The sequence below is a fragment of the Crocodylus porosus genome, unplaced genomic scaffold, assembly GCF_001723895.1.
Source record: "Crocodylus porosus isolate Cpor-Errol unplaced genomic scaffold, CroPor_comp1, whole genome shotgun sequence".
Taxonomy (NCBI): Eukaryota; Metazoa; Chordata; order Crocodylia; family Crocodylidae; genus Crocodylus; species Crocodylus porosus.
In genome coordinates this window covers 10365852-10390813 of record NW_017728913.1, presented here as the reverse complement: position 1 = coordinate 10390813, position 24962 = coordinate 10365852, and the positions used below count along the sequence as shown (strand labels likewise).

General features: G+C 45.2%; 1 protein-coding gene across 1 annotated transcript in view; it reads left to right on the top strand.

The window, feature by feature from the left end:
• The first annotated feature begins 1848 nt into the window (after positions 1-1848).
• The window catches only part of GATB (glutamyl-tRNA amidotransferase subunit B), a 63227-nt gene continuing 40113 nt past the window's right edge, over positions 1849-24962 (top strand). Inside the window, exons 1-2 of the mRNA XM_019534333.1 lie at positions 1849-1895; positions 2782-2932. Coding sequence (XP_019389878.1) covers positions 1849-1895; positions 2782-2932 — 198 coding nt within the window. The remainder of the gene's footprint in view (positions 1896-2781; positions 2933-24962) is intronic.

The following is a 24962-nucleotide window of genomic DNA, read 5'->3' as shown; positions in this document are numbered from 1 at the left end:
CCCAAGTGCAGGGGAGCTGGACCTGATGATCTGTAAGGTCCCTTCCAGCCCCTAAAAAACTATGAAACTATAAAAGAATGCTTAGCCTTAACAATTTGGAAATTGAACAGTGGCACAGGAAAGAGTGAGGAAAAGAATGAAACCAAAGGAGAAGATGAAGGAATTGGTCATTTTTAGAACTTAGTAGGAGAAAAGGTGAAGAGAGAACAAAACGTTCAGTAACCAAATCAAAAAGCAAAGCTCTGATTTGTTCTAAAAGCTTGAGGCTGTTCAACATCTATATGAAAGAAAAGCAGATGAAAGACTGTACGAGTAGTAGATTGTAGTCGGTAGACTCAAAGAACTTAAATGCTGGAAAGTTGTTGTTGGTTATGGACAACAGCTTAAATAGATTCCCCTAAATCAGAAAGTGAAAAGATAAGTCTGAGCTCCAGATCAGCGTCCATGATTTCAGTTGCTAGTTCAGAAGATTCATGCCATACTGTAGTAACTACTTCAAGACCTGACTTCTAGGGAAGGAGGGAAGCCACCAGCCTTGTGAGTACCCAAAACTTAGGGGTGATTACATGAGACTTCTGGCTGTGGACTCCAGCTAAGGATGAGTCATAGGTCTGTAGGCATCAGCTGGAGCCTAGTGCAGTTGGTGAAAGGCCACTGGGAGTTGTGGTGCCCGTTGTAGTGTGTTGACAGGACAGCAGTCTGGTGCACCTGTGGAAAACCCTCATACCCCCATGAAAGCCAAGGCTTTGACCTGCATGGGTCTGAACACAAGATCAGGGGATTCTTGTGGGACACTTTGAAGATTGTGTTTAGGAAGAAGAAGAGCTTTAAAGGAGCTGGTTGTGCAAGGAAAATTAAGCCAAACTTTAGTTTTTGGTAGAAAAGGAGCCTGGTCTACACTTGTGACATGTCCCATGCCATGGCGGAAATAGTTTCTAATTCATTATTCAGTAAACTTTGGAAACGGAACATTGCACTAGGATAGCTGGAATCAACTAAGAATGTGCCATAAACCACAAACTAAACTGATTAGCTTTGTGTCTGAGCTACAATCAGGCCCCAAAATGGAGGGGACAGATGTAGTCTAAATCTCTACCGACTTGTAATGCCAGAAAGGCCATCTAAGCATTTTTGGACTGAGAATCTTGCCACTTTCTAGTGTACTCTGATCAGCAGCAAAGTAATTTAGCTTTGATATTTAAATTGTCATAAGTGACTTACGCAGATTCCAAGTTAATTTTGAATGCAAGCTCTCCATATTTATCAGAGTTGTGCTTTCAGGCCCTCTGCAGACTCTGGCAATCATCAGTGCATTGTTCTACGCTTGCTTTATACTTTAGAGACGTTTCTTTCTAACTATAATAGCTAAATTTAAAATGAAAACTGAAGCTCTGATGCATAAGATTACAGCCATCACAAAAAAGTACCTGCTAATTGAGTCACCATGAGTGAATCCAGTATGAATTGTAGAAATGCAGAAAGAAAACACTTACTTATGCACATGCTTAATTTCACTGGTCCTGAGTTTCATTGGTTTAATTGGTTTCCAGTTGATGTAATTGGAATTGTGGTGACTCCTGGTAGCAAAGCTTTAAAAAGTTTGCGTAAGTTTTTGAAAGATTGAGGACTGTTGCTTTAAATATTCTAATAGGTCTGCAGTTGAAAACTAGATAAGGCTCTTCATTTTTAAAAATGTAATTTTGTATGGTTCCAGTCAGCATACACAAACAAAAGTGGTTGTAGAAGACTTTATTTGAATGCCTGAAAGTCCTACATGATGGTATCTGCCTTCCTTTAATGAGTGATTTATATAGGATATGCTTGATTAAGTTTTGGTGATCTGTAGTGATGTCCTCAGCTGTTGGAGGACAGACACAGAATTCAAGTCTTGGCAAGTAAAAATTGCATTGTGTTCACCTTTGAAAGAAACACTATATTTGATATATTTGTTTAATGTTTTTCCATAGCCCACTTATCTGTTATAACTATCTTGGTACTTATATTTGCTGAAGTGTCCTGCCATAGAAATGTGATTTCGCCACTGAAATATTATTTGTGTCACTTCATTCGTACAAGGCCAGATAATTACTTACAGAAACCGTTGAGCCATTCATACTGTAAAGGTGACCTCTTTCTTTTGTCCATATAAAGGTTATGGATGTGAGAATTGCAATTACTTTTCAGATGATATGGAGAAGCTTTATCTGTGGAGCATGTTCAAAGAGCAGTTACTCTCCAGTTGAAATGATGATTTCTCTATTACCAGACTACTAATATTTATGCTAATCTGGTACTAGCATTGCTCTGGAGAGCCACCTTTCCCAGCATGCTAGTGACTAGCTGATAATGTATACATAATTTAATATGCCACCTGTTTGTTGGAGACTTATCAAACTAGTTGAGAAACAGTTGATATTTATGATAATTTCATAATTTCCATGGGGTACGAAATTGGGGGTTTGTGCAGTATGCTCCTTCACCTTGCTAATTTCAGTGCAGCTTCTCATGGAAAAGTTTTCAGATTCATACTTTTATTCTCATCTACTTAAATCATCTTTAATGTGTACATAATAAAAACACTTGGCCGCACTATTTGCCTCAAGATTTATAAGATTATAAAATATATAAATTAGTCTGTGGCCTCCAATGCAGCAGCACAGGACCACAACACACTATTAAATGGCAATTTTTTTCTGTTACTTTGTCTTGTCTTGTATAGATTTTCCTAGATATTAATGTAGTGATGCACACTAATTATATGTTATTTCTCCTCTTTTTCAGTGTTGCTCCCTGGAGACCAGTGGTGGGTCTGGAAATTCATGCACAGATCAATTCCAACTCCAAGATTTTCTCCGGCTCCCAAGTGCAGTTTATAGCACCCCCTAACTCTTTGGTATCTTTTTTTGATGCTTCTCTACCAGGAACCTTACCAGTAAGTTGCATTTAACCTTACCTCCTCTTACAACAGAACCTTAACAATTTTGCTGAGGAGATTTCTCAAGGCACAATTTTTATCTTTCCTTGTTCATAAGTGTTTAACTCTAGCCCTATTCTTGAATTTATCTGCCTACAGCTCTTGCTTGGTAACTTTAGATCTTTATTTTAATATTCTTTGAGTAATGTATGTTGTAGTTGTATAACCACAGACCTCTGAAAATTCCTGCTGAGGAAGTAATGCAGGATTAAGGGTAAAAATTGTATGAGCCCAGAATGAGTGTATTTGCAGGGTAATGTTGATTGATGTTTGTTGGTCATATTGTATTTAGTTAGTATGCAGCACTAGAAGTTCCTTAAATATTTGGAGGTATTAAAATCTTACAAAGATGAGCATGTTAGGTTGTCAAGCAGCTATTGCCATTACTTTGCCATATGTGTTTTCATGTAGCTGTCATTTACTGTTTGGAATGCCTCAGAGTTGTTTCTTGAAGCAAAACCCATCTGATTTGGAAAACCACAAACCGTTCTTATTTTTTATTTATATTATGCTATAAATATGCATAAGACTTTACAGAGTAGTAAAAGAGGGATTATGGAGATAACTCTTAGTCCTAAGGATTTATTGGTGGCAACGTAATTCTTTTTTAGTTTAAAGTCTCATTTGAATTTCTCAGTATGATTTTTCTCTGAGGTGACCATGACAGTAATTCTTGTGAGTACTTGCACATTGTAAAGCTCTTGGGGATCCTTTTTGGAGAGAGGTGCCATATAAATGTAAAGTATTATGTATACAAATTTGATGTGTTTGAAAAAGTAACTATTGAATAGGTTTATTCATACATCAAGTATATTCTGTTGTGGTCTTTGTAAACAACTATCAGTGTAGCCAAATTATTTAAAGCAGAAGTGCTTCACTGACTGACTTCATTGGAAGTCAAACCTGAATTTCTTTTATTGTCCTATTTGAACACTTTGTTCTCTGAAAAAGAACAGTAGGTGGGATTTTTGAAATTAAGTATAAACCTCTGGAAAGGATCTTGGGGGAATCTAAACCACGTGGAAAACACCTTGGGGAGCTTGAGAACAGAAATGTTACTTCAGTTACAAAGTAAAAAGTATTATGAAAAGTAAAAGTACTTGTGGAAATATTAGAAGGTGGATGAGGTGGTATAGTTTATATTAGATTATTGGATTGGTGGTAAATTCCAGTGAGATGTCACAGAATAATGAGAACTACCCCAAGGGAGGGTTGAATTCTTATGAGTACACTGCTTTCAAAAGATTTCTGGTATCTTGTATGGAAATCATGAGAGTAACTGTTTTCAGGAGATGTTGGTGGGACTGAATTGGAAAATAAATTCCTTTTTAATTTTGAATCTAGTACGTAGCCAAAAACCAGGAAGGCAGGATTAGAGCATGGGTTTTATGTCTGTCTACCCTTCCTTTCCACTGTCATTTTTGATGTGGTTTAAGTTCAAGGTTCTGCTTTTGGTCCATCTAGTTAATACTTGGTCAGTGAGTGGAAATCAAATCACCTAATGCATATATTGAATCAAATTGGAAGTTGAACAGGAAGAAAAAAAAATAAGCCAAAACATGGAGGAATCATAGTTTATGGAGGGTTTTCTGGCTCTATATTTTTTTGTTAAATAAAAATATCTTTTTTCCTCAAGATTTGTTTTCAATCTCATTTTTGCTCTTGATAAAAGGGGCTGGCTCTTGCTTTCATGAGCATTTCCTAGCAGAAAATCATCGGCTTCACCAGCTACAGACTTTAGTGGAGAAGATAACTGTACCTGATTAACAAAGAACCTGATGATTAGATTAATCAAAAATTAGTGATACTGCTCTTGTTTGCCTCCTTCAACTGCTTTTATCTGTATGGGGAGGGGGGATCCTATTTCAAATACAATGAGGGCAGAGTTGAATATTAATATATTTAAAATTTTCTTGTACTTGTTTGTAAGGCTGTAGTATGGAGCCCATTCTTTATGTAAGCTTTTCCCAAAGCATTCACTACATTAGCCAAGGCTAATCTTTGTTTTGGCATCAGAAGGCTGATTTGTTTAGGCATGTGCATTAGAAATATCTGGAGAGTGATAGGAAATGATATTTTTGCAAATCTTCTAAATAATTTTAGATCAAAATTTGTACCTTTCTTAAAGTGGTATTATTTTGCTGGAGTAAGTCTCTCTAGGATCTCAGTAACTAATATTTCCTTTGAACTCTTGCTATTTTGCAGAGAAACTAATAAGAAAAGCAATATTTTAGTAGAACTGGGAAAACACAATATTTGTGCTGTGTCTGCAGCAGAGGATAACTACAGTAATAAATGTTGTTCTGAGAACTGTAGTGACAGTTATCAGAATCACAGGGATTTAAATTTATGGAGGGATCATCCGACAATAACAAAGGAGGACCATCTGTGTATTACTGTGCCTCCTATAATGCTTCCCCAGTGGTGCCAGAACGAATGGCACTAAAGGAAACTGATATGATTGCCATACATTTCTGGATCACTAGTAGAGTACAGATGTGCGAGTGTCACATCCATTTCATCATGCTGCTGTTCATGATGTGCCTTTGAGGAAAATCTGTGGGCATGAGCCACAGTGCAGCTGCAATCCTGTTTGGAAATGAGGTAGAATTAAGGGATAGTTTGTGGAGTGGCGGGGGGGTAGGGGAGAGAGGGCCCACATATCTTTCCCAATGGCAGCAGTAGACCACAGCTATATTTTTCTGCCTTATACTATAATCCTATATAATTTTGCTCCTCCTGCCATGGAACTGTTGGAGAGAATTACCTCCTGATCAATCATGGTGCTTTCCCAAGTATAACATAGACAACTCTTCAGAGTTATTTTATTCTCTGAGGGTTTTGCTGTCTTACAGAGTTCTACAAGAGCTTTCAAAACTATAATGTGCACAAGTGTGCACCTTACTTTTTTTTTTAACCACCTCTCCCCTAGTTGTGAGGGCTCCAGTGATGAGCTCTAGTTAGCTGCCTTTAACGTTAACAGGGGTTTGGGCTGTAAATAACAGCTTCTGAAGATCCCTGCAATTGCACAGCCAGGTGACATGTGGCAGGCCCCATGTACCATTCTGTATATGAGCCATTAAGGCTACCTTATTTACAACCTGAGCTTTGTTCTGTTGAAGTTAATCAGGGTTGTTGCTTAATGGTAGATGAAATCAGGTCCATAATAAAACAACCAGGCGGATCTCAGCAACGCAGAATAAACCACTTAAGACACCCATGGGTAAGGCAAAGCCATTTAAATCATGCAAATAGCAAAAAGCATTTGCCAAATTATGTTGCTTTTGATGTTAAAGGGGTTTGTTACATGTTACCTTTAGGTCATGCTAAATCAATGGAATATGATGGAGTACTAAAGTTTGAATGTGCTCTGAGCAGTTGCATGTTTACGGGTAATATGGTCTCTGACCTGCATAGCTATCATTTGCTGCCAAAGGACTGGCAAGCAGGGTACGGTTAGGAGTAAGGATACCTGGGCTGCAAGGGTCTGGGAGGGAGAGGGTTGCAGCAGTGGGATCTTGGAGCTGGAAGGCGGTAAAGCATGGGGCTCTTGTTTCCTCTGCAGGCCCCCTGAATTGCTGTGGGGGGGAGCTCTGCTGCAGGGAGCCTTCCACTGACCCTGCCCACCTGATCTCAGTTCCCACCTCCAACAGCTCTCCCTCCCATCCCAGCCTTCTTTGGAGTGTGCTGTGTCTTTCCATGCTCCCTCCATATTAAACCTTCGTAGCTTTGCACTCTGGCTTCCAACCCCTCTATGGCACAGCTCTCTTCCACCCTTTCTAGTCCCAGACAAAAATGAGGGAGGTGCCACAGTCCCCATCAAACCACCTGGCAAGGGAAAAGCTGGCCATGGTTAGGGTAAAATGGGGCCAGACCACATGGGAAAATTTCAATTAACATTGAGTAACTGTGGTTAATTGAATTTTCCTGCAGGATTTGCTTGGTTCTAGGGCAGAGGTGAAGCTATCTCCCAGGAAGTTTGTGAGGGGGCTGGGATTGGGTTGGCAGGGGTCAGTGGAGAGCTTCCCAGCTTCATGGCCCTGCCACCACAGCACCCCCACACTCGGCACTGGTGGAGTTCACACCTACCCCCAGGCAGTACCAGCCTTTGGGCAGTAGAGTTTGGGAGGGTGGGTAGATCCTCCAGGGTATTAGGAACACATTAGAGGCCGTGGCATAAGTGCCTCTGTCTTGTACGCACCCTCCATTTTGTAATTCATAGATTCATAGATGTTAGGGGCTGGAAAGGACCTCACAAGATCATCGGATCTGGCCTTCCTGCACTTGGGCAGGAAAGATTACTGAGGTCAGATGACCCCGGCAAGATGTACGTCAAGTGTTTTTTTTAAAGATCTCCGGCGTATGTGATTGTGCCACTTCTGTGGAGAGTCGGTTCCAAACCCTAGGCACTCAAATCATAAATAAATTTCTCTTTATGTCCATTCTGAAGCAGTCTTCAAGCATTTTGTGTCTGTTGTTTCTTGTCTTCCCCTGGGGTGCCTTGGTGAACAGATCCTCCCCCAGGCCTTGATGTATGCCCCTTGTATACTTATAGGCTGCACCAAGTCCCCTCTAGGTCGTCTTTTCTCTGGACTGAACAGTCCCATGTCTTTCAGCCTCTCCTCATATGACCTGCTCTCCAGACCTCTGATCATGTGCGTGGCCCTCCTTTGGACTCTCTCAAGTTTCTCCACATCCTTCCTGAAGTGCGGCACCCAGAACTAGATGCAGTACTCCAGCTGTGGGCTCACCAAGACTAAGTAGAGTGGGAAGATGACAGTCTTAGTCTTGCTTGAGATGCATCAGTAGTTGCATGCCAGTGTTTTATTCGCTTTGTCAGCTACAGCATCACATTGATGGCTCTTGTTCATTCTGTGGTCTATCACAACCCCCAGGTCTCTTTCAGTTTTGGTGCTGGCAAGTACAGCACTGCTGAACCTGTAAGTGTTGCGGATTATTTCTCCCCAGATGGAGCACTTTACATTTTTCCATGTTAAATATCATTAGGTTTTAATCCGTCCACCTTGCAAAGCCTGTCCAGGTCAGCCTGTATCCTCAGCCTGTCCTCAAGCATGACCACACTCCTCCATAATTTGGTGTCATTTGCGAAGTTTGCCAGTACACTTTTAACACCTGAATCCAAATCATTGATGAAAATGTTGAAAAGCACTGGGCCGAGTACTGAACCCTGAGGGACGCCACTGGTCACCTTCCGCCATGTTGACTCAGTACCATCAGTTAATACTCTCTGGGTCCTATCTCAGAGCCAGTTACTTAGCCACCAGACTGTAAAGTACTTGAGGCCGCATTTTCCCAAGTTTACTATGAGGACATCGTGGGAGTCTAATGTGAAAGGCCTTTTTGAAATCCAAGTATATGACATCAACCTCATTTCTCTTATCCAGGTGGCAAGTTATCTGGAAGGAAATGAGGTTGGTCAGGTGTGATCTGCCCACAAGGAAAAGCCATGTTGTAATGATTTAAACCAAACAAAATTTGGGTAACTTTATATAACGTCAGGCTTGCAAGGCTAGATTCTATGTTTTTTGCTGATGGAAACAGAAAAGCATTGACTTAAGGGTTTAACCATAGTAACACAAAGCAATTGAAACCCCCATTAGCATATGGAATGGCATGCCTTGTCAGGAGTTCAAACTTAAATTATAACATTTGTAAAGCCATCCTAATTAAACAGTTCAGTGTTTACCAAAAATGCTTTACTTAGCTGGGGAGGGGGTCTTCATGATCGACCCCTTTCATTAAATGTACTCAGGTTGTAGACAGACACGTCAGTGTTCACATCATCTATGATTGTAAACCTGGGGGAAGGGGAGAATAATGGACCTGATTTGTTGGGAGAACTAAAGACCTAATAAGAGCTCAGTTCCTGGGGTCCAGCCTACACCCATCCTCCCAAGTGTGAGTGGATTTTTGTATTTCTGTTACCTGATCTGAATGCTAGTTAAATTTATTTTTTGCTTTCCAGTAAAGTGATTCTCTTGAGAAAAGACATGCATGCTGTTTTTATTTTTTTGTTCCAGATCCCCATCTGACCAAAGTGAGCTCCTTTTGTTTCAGTTTAGGGATAGAGAGCTTCCCTTCACACAAAGCAGGACTTTGGCAGGAGGACTGAGACCAATGCATCCTAGGATGCCAGAGGACCCAAATTGCTAGCTTTGTCTCTGGGAGCAAGGCTGCTGTTTCTGCAACATGACCTGGGTAGCTCACAGGTCACTTAGCATGAGTTTTCCTGCTTCACTGTGCAGACAGTCGCATTTTAGTGCTTTTAGTAGGCAGCCAGGCAGGCATCACTGCTGTTTGCAGGAGCAAGGTGGATGAACTGGAGCAGGCACTATTCCACCAATACATGCCCAGCCCGGCTGCTCCTCAGCAGCGGCTAGAGGTTGGGGGCAGGCTGGGCTGGGCTGGGCTGGGCTGGGTTGGGCAGCACTCCAGTATACCTGCCTAGCTCCTGCATAGCAACAGCAGTGCCTGCCCACCTGCTTGCCTGATGAACCATGTGCTCTGCCTCCCTGCTGGACTCTGGCCTAGGACTTTTGACCTACCCACCAGGACCAGGCTATGGAAACTGGGAGTTCAGGTTTACCCAGGACAGATGATCACCCTATTTAAACCAATGCTGAGAGCTTATGAAAATCTCATGTTGGGCATCTCTAATTTTATATGATTTTGAATCCTTTTTGTTGTATCAGATGTTGCTGAACAAGGCTATGCCATCCCTATCTGTCGTGGGTAACTGTTTGCATGTGCTATCTTAGTTGTTAGTACTGTAAGCTCTTCCCTCACCCAGGACTGTTCAGTGAAGACCTCTTTCCCTGGACCATTCTCTTAGATGTTCTTCCAGCTGCCGCCCAGTGGCATGTCTGCCGTGGCAAATGTCTTGATGTCCTGTTGATGCACATACCAGATACTTCCAACTTTAAGTTGGGATAACTTAGCAGATATGAAGTTGTTGCCCTCTGGTTGTTTTGGTTTTTTTAATGGCATTTTTAATGAATTTGTTCCATTCAATTTGTAGTCCTTTTTTTTTTTTTTCTTTTGTGTACTTTCAAAGAGCCATTTGCTTTCAAAGACAGCTAGACATGTCTATATGTTTGCTGGATTTCCATATTTAATGTCCATCTGTGACAGGCAGGGTAGAAATGTTATTTCAGCTGGAGACTTACAGTGGCCTTTAAGCTGTAAGGATTTAGCCCTGTTTTGTTAAAGTTGGTGCCTGGCATATTTGAGATGGTTTCCTTTTGGTTATCCCCATTGACTTGTGCATTCCTGCTGAGGTATATGAATTGACTCACCTCTTATATTCCTCTGTTGCTTAACATTATGCTTGCGTTGGGGGTTGTTGGGGTGTTAGATCTCATTTTTTCATAAATGCTTATTAACTACATCTCTGAGGCATTATGCAGACTTCCAGTTCTTTGGTTGTACTCTCAGTTAAGAGTAATGTTATTGGTGAAATCAAAATGTTCGTGTATTTTGTTCAACCATGTAATGCTTGTTATATTTGTCGGCACTTTTTCCTTGGGAAGAAATCAATGGCAACTCCAAACAGAGGAGGTGAGAGAGAGAACCTCCTTGTGTGTTACACCTATTGCTCAAGTAGGCATGTGCTCTAACTGTGCCTGTTGCACCTTGATAGAAAGCCTTGATGATGCTAACTATTTTTGTTAGAATGCTATAACAATTCAAGATGTTCCAGAGTGAATCGTGACAGGCTTTAAAATGCCTTCTTTAAAATCTCTGAAGCTTATGATTGTTGCATTTTGATTTTCTCTGATTATACATAGGATGTGTACTATCAAACAAGTCATACGTTAGCCTGGTGAGGATTTATGCAGCCCCCACCTCGCCCCACCACACTAGTGAGGTATATTAGGCCTAGAAGGAAAAACCTGTAAGTGGACAATTCAACTCAATTTAGTAATACTGCCACAAGGGAAACCAACCTACAAACCCTCACTCCCAGAGAACCCCTAGGCTGAGGCCAGACCCCAATTGGTCACTTTTTAAAGCTTTTAATGCTTTTTTTAAATGCTTTTAATGCTTGTGAGAATGGTAAAACTTATGCTGTGAAACTTATTAGAATCTAACCAGGTAAGGGCCCTTTTGCAGGGGGCTGGGTGGGAGGTGATGCTGCTATCAGTTTTCAGGCTCCCCTCCCCCTTTTTTTTCTTTTTGGGAACTTTTTTTAGCATCAGAGGTGATAACTCCCTTGGAACTCTGCTGGAGGACTCAGTTTTCCGTATCTTGACCTGAGGACTGGAGGGCAGGTTAGTACAGGGCCATGTCAAGCTCCAACTAGTGCTGCAGAGTGACTCCGTTCATGATGGTGTGAAAACCAGGATGGCATGTCGTTTGACATCTAGTCTGCAGATGTTCCTTCGGCTTTGCCTCAGCTGCTTCCTTTGTTCTACTTATGGGCACAGGCAGAAGTTAAATTTTTTTTGCACAATTGGCCCTTTGAAAGTACTCTGCAGCCATGCCATGATGACACAGGTGCACGAATGCAGTGCTTTTGAAGTAGCCAATAGCACAAAAAATTAACCCTCCTCAAATGAGGTATCAGATGAAGGTGCTCTGGTTGGGGAACTTCTGTTCCCTAGGGTTAATTCATTGCGTGATCTGTGGGCACAGATGATACAATAGGTGAGGCGCATTTTCATCCAGTTTTATTCACCCACAGCAGTGTGCGGGTGGCCCTCTGCAGCCTGGCAGATGGTACCCAGTATGGGAGGGAGCACCATGGCCTCTGAGGTGAGGTACTCCATGCCCACCTGGCACCAGCAGGGGCACAACTCCACACTGCTGTGCCTCACCTTTGTGCTCCCTTCCTCCCACTGGGCTATGGCTGGTCCAGCCTGGATGCAGCCCTGCATCCTGCTGTAGGCACAGAAATCTCAGGGGCACATGTCCCCCCTCCATATCACCTGTGCTCCCCCCCCAACACACTGCCTGTACCCCCTCCCATCCCATCCCCATGGGCTTGCCTGGAGGGAGCTGCTGTCCACCGCTGCCTGGCTGCCACGTGCATGTGTACATGGATATGCATGTGGTGCTCCCTGTGTCCCATTCGCCCCAGCCACAAGCAGCCCCTTGCTGGCTGGAACTTTGCCAGCGTGCAAGAGAAAACCCTTTGTTTCCCATATTTTTCTCCTTTAAAGGACAAAATCTCTGTTTTCTCCAGCAAACGGAAAACCCAGATCCCTGCTCATTATCATAAACTTCTAACATCAGTGATTGGGCCTTCACTTGCAGATGTCCTAGGCTTTAAACATTGTCCTTTTCCCTTTGTTCTGGGTGTTTAAGTCAGTAGTTTCTCCAGGCGTTTATCTGTTTAGCACTGAAGTTCTCAACCTTTCTAGACCCAAGGCATCCTTAGGAAAATGCCAGCTTCTTAGATTTATTTCACTTGTTTCTTGATGACAGAAAAATAATAGAGTAATTCTTTTATTGCAAAGAACTCAGACCACAACAGATCAGATTGTTTTTGATACTACAGATTCCTTTTTGCCATCTCTGGATTTATCTTGTGAATTGTTTAGGTGTTTGGACACTTAACTGTGCTAACATTGTGCAGCACCCCATGGCATCCTGGGTGCTGCATCGTCCTGGTTGAGAATCAGTCACTTAGCACATTTTGGAATTGCTCTGCCCCTTACATGCTCTTTGTTCTTGTCAGCTTTTCTGTGTTTAGCCTTATCCGCCTTCTGGCTGGTGTAAACTTGCCAGTTAGAACCTAGTTGAGGTAATAAAGTGTGTTGCTGTCACCTCTTTTAGCAGCCCCTTCACTTCTACGGCGATGTTATCAATCTGTTTTCTCTTATCTTTCTGTGGTGTTTTTTTACTGTTTTATCCTTTTGGTGGCTGCTCCTGCTATTTTAATGGAAGTTGATCTTTACTGTATTTTGCTTCCTTTCTCTCAGGTAGTCCAGCAACTAAGTTATTGTAGTTTGTGATGTTGTCTCACAGACTGACCGTTACACGTTAGTGACCTCTTGTGATGATTTTTGTGTCTGTCTTGTTCAGTGGCTTGGAAATGGCTGATGTGATGGTGGTTAGCCTTTTGCTGTCAGTTTTCTTGGTGCTTTTGTTTTCAAGTTTAAACTTCGATTTTGTCATGTATGTACATACTATGGTCACTTCCCTCGGCTTCTCCATGTGCTCTGACATCCTGTTCCTGGTTCCTCCCTCTGGGGAATTCCATATTAGTTTATGGCTGTCTCTGTGTGGGCCTAGTTTGCAGCTTATTAGGCCAGACATTATTAAACAGACACTTGAGGGTAACATCAATTAATATTTATAGATGATTGTAGAATTGATCAGTTGTCTCATAAACCACTATCTAAACAAAACTATCATTTTCATATATCATGTTTGAAAAACCTAGCTTGGAGCAATTAGCCCTTCCTTAATTGGCTCCCAGTGTAAAAGTGATTTTTTTTGTTTTGGAAATCATAATTAGCGTTCCATTCTCTGTGTTAATCATCTTGCCTTCCTGAATATATTATTGTTTTATTTTCATTTTAAATCTTTTTTTAATCAGCTCCTGGCCATCAACATTTGTTTACTCTGTGAGTTTTTAGATAATATTCATCCATTTTCTTCATTACCTGTGCAACTTTTGTTGTTGAAGCTATGCATCCTAATGCTATCCTGCTTTCCTTGGTCTCTTACCCCTCCAGTGGATGATGACGTAAGACCAATCACACCTGGACTCTCCCTCACCTTCTCCCTGCAACTGTACCCTGCATGCCATTATTTGTATCTGTGTATATCTTTTAGAACCCACAACTCCCTAAAGATGAGACTTCCTTGCAGAGGGGCCTTCTGTATCTTTCTTCTGTTATGCATTTAGCTCCCCCATCCTGAACTTTAACCCCTCCCCTCAGGCTAAGTAGGTTACATTCTAACATAGTTGGGTCCTCTCCCCATCCACTCTATACTTTGTAGCCACCCTTTTCCTGCCTGGTCTCTTATCTCCTCTCCCCCAGCCCCCTTCAACTTCGTAACTTCCTTTTAACATTCACTAATAGAACTTTTTAGCTCTGCTTTCTTGATGGCTTCACTAAGACTGGCTATTTCATCTAAGCCAGTCTTGTCCAACATGCGGCCTGCCAAGCCATTTTATCTGGCCTGAGGCGCCTGCTCTGCACTCCGCGGCGGTGGCGGCAGCGGGGCAGCGGCAAAGCAAGGTGGGCAGGGCTGTCCCGCAGGCCCCAGCTGGCAGCGAGGGGAGAGGAGCTGCTTACTCCCGCAGGGCTGGGCTCATCAGTGAGCTGGGCCCTACCGCCGCTGGGGACAGCATGTGCAGCTTGTTCCTTGGCTCCGCCCCTTGTCCCAGCGCGTGGCCAGGGGAGCTGCAGCATGGCCCACGCCCTGTCCGCACGCGTGGTGGACAGAGGCAAGTTCCTGCACAGAGATGGGGGCACCAGGCCAGGCCGGGGTTGCGGGGCATGTGGTTGCCCGTGCCCTGTGCTGCCGGAGCAGCCCCATACAGGAGGTCAAGCAGCGGCCACTGGCATTGCCGGCCTGCACCTGCCTCCTCACCCGCCCGCCCGCTTCAAGCCAGCCCTGCTGCCCTGCCCTGCCCCGCCCCGCCCCATAGCAAGGCAGCGCCTGCTCTCCTGGCCAGTCTCCCCCCGGGCACTGCAGCTCTCCGGGCCCGGCTGCCCCCGTGTGAGGCCCTGAGGGGGCCGCTTCTCATGTGCTGCTGGGGACGGGAGGAGGCCGGCCGGGTCTGCACCGGCCAGCAGAAGCCACTGCGGAGCCGTGTGCCGCTCGGGACAGGATGAGCGTGCACTGGTCAGTCCCAAGCGGCACACGGCTTTGCCACCACTTCTGGCCAGTGCAGACCTGGCCAGCCTCGTCCCGTCCCCAGCAGTATGCAGCTGAAACCAGCTTCTCATGTGCTGCTGGGGAGGAGCCCAGCCAGGTCTGCACCAGCCAGCAGAAGTGGCGGTGGAGCTGTGTGCAGCTCGGGACGGGACGAGCCTGCACTGGTCAGTCCTGAGCAGCACACGGCTCTGCTGCCACTTCTGCTGGCTGATGCAGACCTGGCCAGCCTCCTCCAGTCCCCAGCAGCACATGGGAAGCCAGCTTCAGCTGCATGCTGCTTTTCCTGGCTGGTGTCGACCTGGTTCTGCCCAGGCTTGGTCCTGCAGCACCATGTCAACCCAGGCATGGCACTGGCAGGCCCCAGGTTAACCCTGGCCTGGCCCCATGGCTGCTCCAGCACCAGGTCAACCGGGTCGTAGCCAAGTGGCTCCTGCAGCACCATGTCAACCCAGGCATGCATGCCAGGTCAACCAGCACCATGTCAACCCCTGCAACTTCATTGGTGTCAAAGGTCACATGACATCACTTCTTGATGTGATACCACTTCCTGTGATGTATTTGAATATGGCTCGTGGCCCACTGGGTGATAAAAAGTTTGTGATCCGGCCCTACATTCAAAAAGGATGGACACCCCTGATCTAAGCTATTACTTTGATATGATTTTTGCCTAAATCGCAACCTTACTATGTTTCTCTAACAATATTATATGACAGTAGGTGGCCAGCCTATTGCTTACCCTGTGATCTCGAGGACGAGTAGACTCCTTTTCATCTAGTCCTCACTCTTTGATCTTCCTGGATTGAGTAACCCCGCTAGGAAACAGAACCCTCACTGACATAGCTGAGTCACGGGCGCACATAAGTCTTCCTGCCTTGACATGGTGCTGTTTCCCAGGAAACTTCAGTTTGATATCAAGAAAAAGTTAGGCAGAAGTGTGTACAAATTAGTTATTTTAAACTTGAAGTTCCCTATTAGTAGTTAATGTAATTAGAAGACTCATTTATCATGCATGGAAGGAAGCAAGAAGAACTGCAGAAGGAGGAAGATGAAAAATCACTCAAATTCTGGCAAATGTGTTCTGTATCTATAAAAAGATCTTGCTTCTGCTACTGAACACCAAGCAACTTAACATCCGCATTTTTGATTAATCAAAGTTATCACTTTAAAGAGTGAGGGATGTAAAAGATGTGGAATAGTTCATTTAATAAATCCACAAAGTGATTTAATTTTGGCCTTCTAAGTTTAGTTAAGTGACCTATTAAGGAGTAAGAAGATACATTTGGGCCAACTGTTACTATCTAAGTAAAGAAATAATTGTCACACTTTGTGTGCCTTCAGTGGGAAAAGTGCACCCCACTTTGGCTGAGGAGGCCCCATTGCCTGAATGATGCCATACAGCTAGCCACCTAGACAGAAGTGGTAAGAAAATTGGAGGGCCTAGAACAGTGATGGAGACATAGAGAAATCTGAGGTGAACTGGAACAGCTCAGAAGAGTATGGAAATCTAGTCTCAGAGCAGATGTGCAAGAGAAGACCCTCCTGGACCACAGTGGCTGGGATGTCATCAGGAAAATACGGACGGATCACAGCTGGCACTGTGGCAGCTGTGATCATTTCTGGAGGGAATGCCAGAGAGAAGGTGGCATTCAGGTCAGGGGAAACTGAGGTGAGCAGTGAAGGGCCCATACATCACTAGCAGACACAGAGGCCCACAAAACTGTGGGGGTGGTGATTATTGGTGCTGCAGGGTTGGGATACTATCTGGAGGGAAAGCTAGGAGAAATCCCTTGCCAATTCCTCCTAGATTCAGGTGCCTAGCTATCCATTGTACGTAGCTGGGTATGGGAGGAAACTATAACAGAGTCCAAAAGAGACCTTCAACCCTGTGGACTAGTGGTTAAGGCTGCCAGTGGAGGAGCACTTCCAATTCTGGGAATACAACCATTGACTTCCAGGGCCTGCAGCTCCCATGTAAATTCTTCATAGCAACAGATGCCAATCAAGATGCCTTGTTAGGCACTGTCTTTCTAAAACATTATCAGGTCAATCTGAGTTTTACAGATTTTGTTCCTTTCTGGGGAGCTGTTTTCCCCTGTATGACACAGATGGCCAAATGAAGGTATGTGAAGTGATAGAGAAGAATATAACAATATCTCCTAGAAGTGAGACGATGATCACTGGCAAACTGAAGAGATGGTGCTGTGAAGAAGAGAGCTTATTTGAACCTAAGTTCCATGAGGAATTGGGATTCCTGGTGGAAACTCTAATGGGTAAGAGCCTCAAGGGTGAAATTCCAGTGCATGCTGCTAACACAACAGAACCACAGGTCGCATATTATGCCACTGTAACTGGGACATTTGAGACAAATGTGGCTGTCCTGTAGGAGGACCCTGGATCCGAGAGGTCAGTTGTTCTGAGTACTGAGCTCAGACAAGAGCCAGCACCTTAAGAACCTGGTAATAACCTTCAGTGGAATCCAAGGAAATTGGAACACTAGTTCAAGTTAAGTTGTCATGGCTTAGAGTCTGAGAAGGTGCAGGAAGTCCTATTGGAGTATAACAATATACTTAACTCTGGAGACCACAACCTAGGGCATGCAGGCCTAACAAAGCCATACTGTCAAACAGACCTCAAACAGTATCCATCTATTTCCATCAGGAGTTTAATTGACAGCTGCAAGAGTTGGAAGACAGAGTCATCATCACGTCTTCTGTCAGCCCATGGGCTGCCCCTGTGGTGTTGGAGCAGAAGAAGGGGGGAGGTATGAAGGTCTTTGTGGATTATCATAGAGCAATAGTTCTCCACCCTTGAGCTGGCTAGTGGGTAGTGGCAGATGGAAGTGCTCCCAGAGGACAGAGCTAAGACTGTATTCTGCATTAAGAAGTGACTTTTTTAAGTTTAATGTATTGCCTTCTGGGTTATGTAATGCTCCTAGTGCATTTCAGAGACTGGTGGATAATCATGTTAGTGAATTTGCAAGGGACATCTTGCCTGGTGTACCTGGATGATATTGTTGTGATGGGCCAAACCTTTCAGGAATGCTTGCAGAAACTGAAAGCAGTGTTTAAGAGGCTGAAGGAAGTCCACTTAAAAATTAAACCTGACAGTTGTCAGCTTTTCTACAAGCATGTGAACTTTTTGGGACGTGATCTCCATGGAGGGGGTAGGCCCAGATCCAGAGAAGGTGGAGGCTGTTAAAGCCTGGCTAGTACCTCAAAATGTAACAACACTGCACCACTTTTTTAAATCTAGCCTCCTGTTATAGAAGATTTGTGGCAGATTTTGCTACCTTTGCAAGCTGCTTACATAAGCTATCTGATAAGGAGGACCTTACCCTCCTGCTACCCAACACCAGCCCAGACATAGTGGAGCTCACTGAAACGTGATGGGACCCAACGCACAACTTGGCGGTCAATATCAAGGGCTATAGGCTGTACAGGAGAGATATGACAGGGAGGAAAGGTGGCGTGTGGCGATCTATGTCAAGGGGAAATACACATCCTCAACGAGTAGCATTGGGTCAGAGGAGGGGGCACACTGAAGTGCTCTGGGTTAGAATACAAGGAGATTGAGGGGAAAGGGACTTAACAGTGGGGGTCTACTACAGACCATCCAACCAAGGGGAAGAGCTAGACTGGGAATTCTTAAGTCAGCTCATGGATGCAGTTAGGTCAAAAGACATGGTCATCATGGGTGACCTAAATTTTCCAGACATCTGCTGGGAAGAGCAGTCAGCCGGGTCTGACCACTCACATAGGTTCCTAGCTGAGATACAGGACCTCCATCTAACCCAGGAGGTACACAACTCCACCAGGGAGATGCCCTGTTGGATCTGGTCCTAGCCACGGGTGATGACCTGGCAAGGGGTCTGCAGGTGCTCGACCCCCTCAGCGACAGCGATCATTGCCTGCTGGAATTCACCATCCAGCGCAAGGTGGCAAAGGCCTGCAGCAAGGCAGCAGCCCTGGACTTCAGGAGGGTGGATTTCAGTGAGGTAAGGAGAATAGTCAGGGAGACACTGAGGTCCCAGAGGGGAGGGGAGTTGGGTGTCCAAGAAATGTGGTTGTTCCTTAAGGAGACGATCCTCCAAGCCCAAAGGGAGGTAATCCCAACACAGATCAAAGGGGGCAAGAGGGTGCAAAAGTCCCCATGGCTCACCAAAAGCATCTGGGAACATCCAGCTAAAAAGGAGTTGTACACCCAGTGGAAGGGAGGGGCCATCACCAGGGAGGACTATACCTCAGTTGCTCGGGGCTGTAGGGGGGTGATCAGGAAGGCCAAGGCGGAGCTGGAACTGGAACTAGCTACCCAGATCAAGGACAACAAGTCCTTTTTTAAATACGTAGGGGCTAAAAAGAAAGTACCGGGTAATATGGGGCCTCTGCAGGACACACTAGGAAATCTGGTCGTTGTACCAGACAGCAAAGCTAACCTATTTAACAGTTTCTTTGCCTCCATTTTTTCTGAGCAGGGACCAGATCATGCCCCCCACTGGGACCCCTGTACACCCCAGGGGAAGCACACCCAGGCCTAGGGTCAGAGAGGATCTAGTCAGGGAACTTCTGGAGGCACTGGACGTATTTAAATCAGCTGGTCCGGACAATCTCCACCTGAGTGCTGAGGGAATTAGCAGAGGTCATTGCGGGACCCCTGGCATGGCTTTTTGAGCACTCATGGTGCTCTGGCTATGTGCCAGAGGACTGGAAAAGGGTCAGTGTGGTTCCCATTTTCAAAAAAGGGAGGAAGGAAGATCCAGGAAACTATAGGCCAGTTAGTCTTACCTCAATCCTGGGTAAGCTTTTTGAGAGAATTATCCTGGCATGTTCACAAGGGGCCAGCTGGGGAGATTATGTTTAGGGGCAACCAAAGGTCCCTTCTGACCCTACCAACTAGGAAACTATGAAGACAAAGTTCATGTAGACCAGGGAATATCAAGATGACTTTCTAGAGCTAAAGTGGCAATTGATATTATCCCCTATCTTAGTGCATCTCCCCTTCATGTTGGACACTGATGCAAGTGATGTTGCTGTTTTGTCACAAGTTGACGGAGGCCAGGAAAAGGTACAAGCCTTTGCAAGCTGAGCTTTAAACAAAGCTGAGCACCAGTATGCAACTGGAAGAAAGGAATTCTTGCTGTGGTGATCTTTACCAAATGTGTTTGACATTTCCTCCTGGGGAGACATTTCACATCCAGAACAAACCACAGTTCTCTCCACTGGGTACACAATTTTCTACAACCCAAAGGATAACTGGCTAGATGGTTGGAACTACTAACTGAGTTTGACTACCAGATACTGCATCACCCTGGAAGTCACAACAAGAATACTGATGCCTTGTCCTATAGGCCTCTCACAGTGGAAGCTGAACGTAAAGCTGAAGCAGTGGGGATAGAGCCACTATCAGTCAGCAGTAGAGATAGCCAGGAGTGAACCAACCCCGAATACCCAAGAAGCCAGAAAGTTTGCAGATTGGTGTGCAAGACAATGGGAAGATGCTGACACTGAAAAGCTGATACGGTGGAAGGAAATCAATAGTGAGGAGTTCCCTGAAGAAGGACATTATCTGCACTTGCAGAGGCACCAGGTAGTGTGGCCTGAGCTAAGGCAAGGAGTACTGGTGCAAAAACTTCAGAATCTGTGTAAATACCCAACTTTGTTTCAAGTAGTTGTACCATGTAAGGAAATACCAACAATTCTGCAAGCTCTGTGTGATTCCAGTGGTACTGGGTGACATTTGGGTATGGAGAAACTCTTCTAAGGTCTGATAACAGTATTTCTGGTTACACTAGAGACAATCTGTTAAGGACTGGTGCAGGTTGGTGCATGTAAAAGAATCCCAAGGCCCCCATGGTCTCCATACAGGCTGGATGACCCCTGGAAAGGATAGCCAGAGATATCCTGGGTCCCCTGCCCATTACACCATGTGGAAACAGTGCATGTTTAGTATTGGCTGACTATTTTTCTAAGTGGGGAGAAGCATACCCTGTCCCTGATCAGAGGCTGAGACTCTGGCAAAGGTTTTTGTGTAGAGATGTGTGTGCTACCATGGTGTATCTCAATCTCTTCACACCGATTAAAGGAGAAATTTTGAATCCCAACTGCTTCATCCTGTATGTGACCTTTCTGGAAATCAACAAAACACTCACAACACCATATCACCTTCAATTCAATTAACTAGTGGAATGTTTCAACTGTACTCTAGTTGACATGCTGTTCTCCCTTATGTCATGATGGCCTACTGGAGCAGTGTACAGTTATCTATGGGATATGCACCATATGGTGGTGTTTGGACAGGAGATTTGCCTATCTGTTGATATTGTCTTTGGAATAAATGTATCAGAAGAATTAAACAATCCATCTGAATACGCTACAAAAGTGGCAGGATACCTAAATTCAGTTAGCTGAGCTGTTAAGAGACATCAGGCTGCAGCCGCACATAACCTCAGGGTCACTAGACAGGTGCGTGAACCAAGAGAGTTGGTGTGGGTATGGAACCAAGCCAGGAGGCAGGATTGGCATCAAAAGCTATGTAAGAAGTTCAGTGGCCCATATACAGTTGTCAGGAAATTATCTGAGGTATTATATGAGCTGGCAAGCAGGCCTGGTGAACAGAAATCAGTAGTACATTATAACTGGATGAAACCCTATGTGTGTTAGCAGAACAAAAGACCCTGACCTGATATGGGAGCTGGGGAGACCTGCCCATCATTAGCCAAGATGTTGGCAGGGACTTTACAACAGAACCTCCACCAATATAGCCCCAAATAAGTCCAATAGGATGTTGCAAGAAGGTGCTTCTGGATCAAGAATTGTAGGGTGGAATCCATGGCCCAATGGGAATGAAGATGGTGATGATGAACAAGTACAGGGGCTGAGAGGTAAGATCAGGGCTGGATATACCAGAGGGTATCCAAAATGTACCAGAGCCAGTGAGTGTCCATATTCCTGACCCTCTACATAAATCATAGCAAGAGCAAAGACCTCCCAGGTGGCTTAGGGACTACACAGCATAACTTTAGTTGGATGTGGGGGCACATCCAATTAAAAGGGGGTAATGTACTATGAACGTGATGTGTGTAACAGCACGGGGCAGTCTGCTGAGCTGTGCCGACTAATGTGGACTACAATACCCCAAAACCCCCAAGGAGCTTGGGGGGGTGGGGAAGGGGACAAAGAAAAAGGGAATAAGCAGGAAGAGGCTGAAAGAAAAGGAGAGAGAGTGGTAAGAGGGCTACATATGGTCTCCAGACACCAGGAGTGTGTGGTGGGACTGGAGATCTCGCTGGTCAGGGCTGATGACTGAAGGAGCTGGACTCAGGCTTAAGAGCAAGTGCAGGCTGCTGTTGGAGCACTTTCCAGGCTAAAGGTTGGTTTGGGGACACCTCTGGAAGTGTGTGTGGAGGCAGGAAATATAAGATAGAGTATGTTACCCCACTGTTAATGTCTATTTCTTTTTTACCTGTTCCCTCTCTTTGGCCTGCTGGCTTTTGACCCTGACCTCTATAATTTTCTATATAAAAGTGAGAATTCCTGTCCCTCTCCCCCCCCCCCCCCCCCCCCCCTTGCTTCTTGTGCCAGTTTTGGGGCTGTATGGTTGGCACTATACTACTGAACAAACCTCCCTTTGTTGTTTCTAAGGGTAAGGCTTTTTAAGATTCTCATTCTACACCAGGCAGGCTGGTTTTAGTTATCATATTGGACTAGATTAAATTCCCAGTACTTTCATGTCCTGTTTCGAACTTTGTACAGGCACTCCTCAACTTGCGACTTTTTGAGTTGTGACAAACGGCATTTACAGCATTTATAAATTGACACCCTGTTTCGAGGTTCCCATGCCGATTTTGCCTTTATGATGGTCAACACAGCTGCATCCAGCTGGTAAGTCTGTTGTGGCTGGGGGGAGGAGAGAGGGAAGGGGTATGGGGGGGGTCAGATCAGTGCCCCCATAGCAAGGGAAGGATTGGGGCTGGGGCTGGGACCTGGACTGGAGCAAGCACTGCCCAGGGAGGGGGTGGGGCAGCTCGCACCACTGCGCACTGCCAGTCCAGGAGCTGCTTGTGTGGTGGCTTGTCTGGCAGCTCTCACTGCTGCTCCCACTGTCAGTCCAGGAGGGAATGGGGCAGGGGCATGTGCCCCAGGATCTGCGTGGGGTGGGCAGGGCCGGAGTTGCCCTGGGCGGAAGGTGCTGGGAGCAGGGGCTATGCCCCTCTCCCTGCTCGCCCAGCCAGCACAGGGCTGGCGCAAGACTGAGCCATTGCGCTACATCCAGACAAGAGGCATGAAGTGGCGGAAGCCGGCCGAGCCTCCCCGTGTCTCCCAGATGAGCAGCAGCTTTGCCCTGGTTGGGCAAGCAGCAGCAGGACATGGGGGAGAGTGAGGGGTGTGCCTCTGGATCAGGGTGGAGCGGGAGCTCTGGTGGGGGCTGCAGCGAGTTTTCAGGTGGCCCATGCCCTGCCGCCTCTCACCCAGCTGGGACGAAGCTGCTGCTTATCCAGGAGGCCTGGGGAGGCCAGACTGGCTCCCGCTGCTGCACACCAGTTGTCTGGAGGCAGTGCAGTGGCTCAGTCTTGCACCAGCCCTATGCCGGCTGGGCGAGCATAGGCCCCACTCCCAGCACCTTCTGCCTTCCAGAGCCTTCTGCATGTGCCCCAGGATCTTCTCCGCCCACCCCGCACAGATCCTTGGGCACATGTTCCCACCCCATGCCCTTGCAGACTGGCAGCAGGAGCAGTGGTGAGAGCCACCGGACAAGCTGCCACATGAACAGCTACTGAACCAGCGGCACGCAGCAGCATGAGCAGCCCTAGCCCTTCCCTGGGAAGCACTTGCCTCAGCCCCAATCCCTCCCTCGCTGCAGGATCATTGACCTGCCCCCCCACACCCCTTCCCTCCCCCCACCACACCAGCTGGATGCAGCTGTGTCAACCACGGTAAAGGAACCAGTCCCCCATTTATAACATTGTTCCTATGGTTCTGAGTTACAGCATTTCAACTTAAGACATGGTTTTTGGGAACCAATTGTGTTGTAAATCTGAGGACTGCCTGCACTTGAGTTCTCTGTCTCCCTGTCTAATATGGGAATGCTAAATGATACTTCCACCACTGCCGTGCTGTGCTATGAGGATAAATTCCTTAATGTTTTAACGTGCTTGCATGTGTCAGCAATGGTGTGACAGAAGAAGATAGATATACTTCTGCTAATAATATTCAAGCTGGAGAAAAAAGGCTGCCAGTGGCAAGAGTCAGGTAGGTGTGGCAGGCAACATCTATCTGGGGTGCTGGCTGCAAAGTGACTCAAAAGCTGAGACAAGCCAGTTGAATTGATTAGGAGAACAGCACAATTCCATAAAATGTATCCCCTGGGCTGGTCCCAGAAGCCAAAACAAGCAGCCCCAAAACCTTACTGTAGAAATCAATCAGTAGAAGGCAGGAGAAGCAGAGGTGTCTGACAGCTGCTTGGAACTGTATGGTCATCTTGCTCAGTAAACCTAATCTGTAGTGTATAGACCAATCCATGTTCAGTTGAGGCTTTTATGAAAATAGTAGACTGTTTGGAAAGGTAAAATCCATTACATTTTTCAGGCTTTTTCCTTGTTCCTGGTTGGAGGGCAGGCCCAGGTAGAAGTCCCTGGGGTTGAAAACTGTTCACATGGCTGCTATAATTTAGCTTGTGGTGTTTGAATTGGTATCTATCTACAGTTTTTAGCTTTTTATAAAGTATTATATTTTAAATTCACTATTTTCTTAATTTACCGACACAGTTAAATATTCTTCTGGAGGAGCCTTTGTATTTATGTAATTGTAGATGAACAAAACCATCTATAATTCAGTGAAAAACAGTGCTATTATTCAGATCAGATACTGTACCTTTCTTGATCTTTGGCGAACTACATGATGTATGCTGGAAGTTGACAGTATCTACAAATTAACAGACACACTGTTAATGGCTTCAAAGTTTTATACACAGGTTTGCTGTATGTAGTCTTTTGTGATATATCTTGTTTTAAAACTATTGAACAAAACAAATCCGAAGCTTCTAGGCTGAGTCATTTTAAATACAGCTTTGCAAAGTAGACAGCTGTTTCAAAAAGGAGAAAAAAATCTCAGTTTTTCAAAGTTTTGCATCTTTCAGC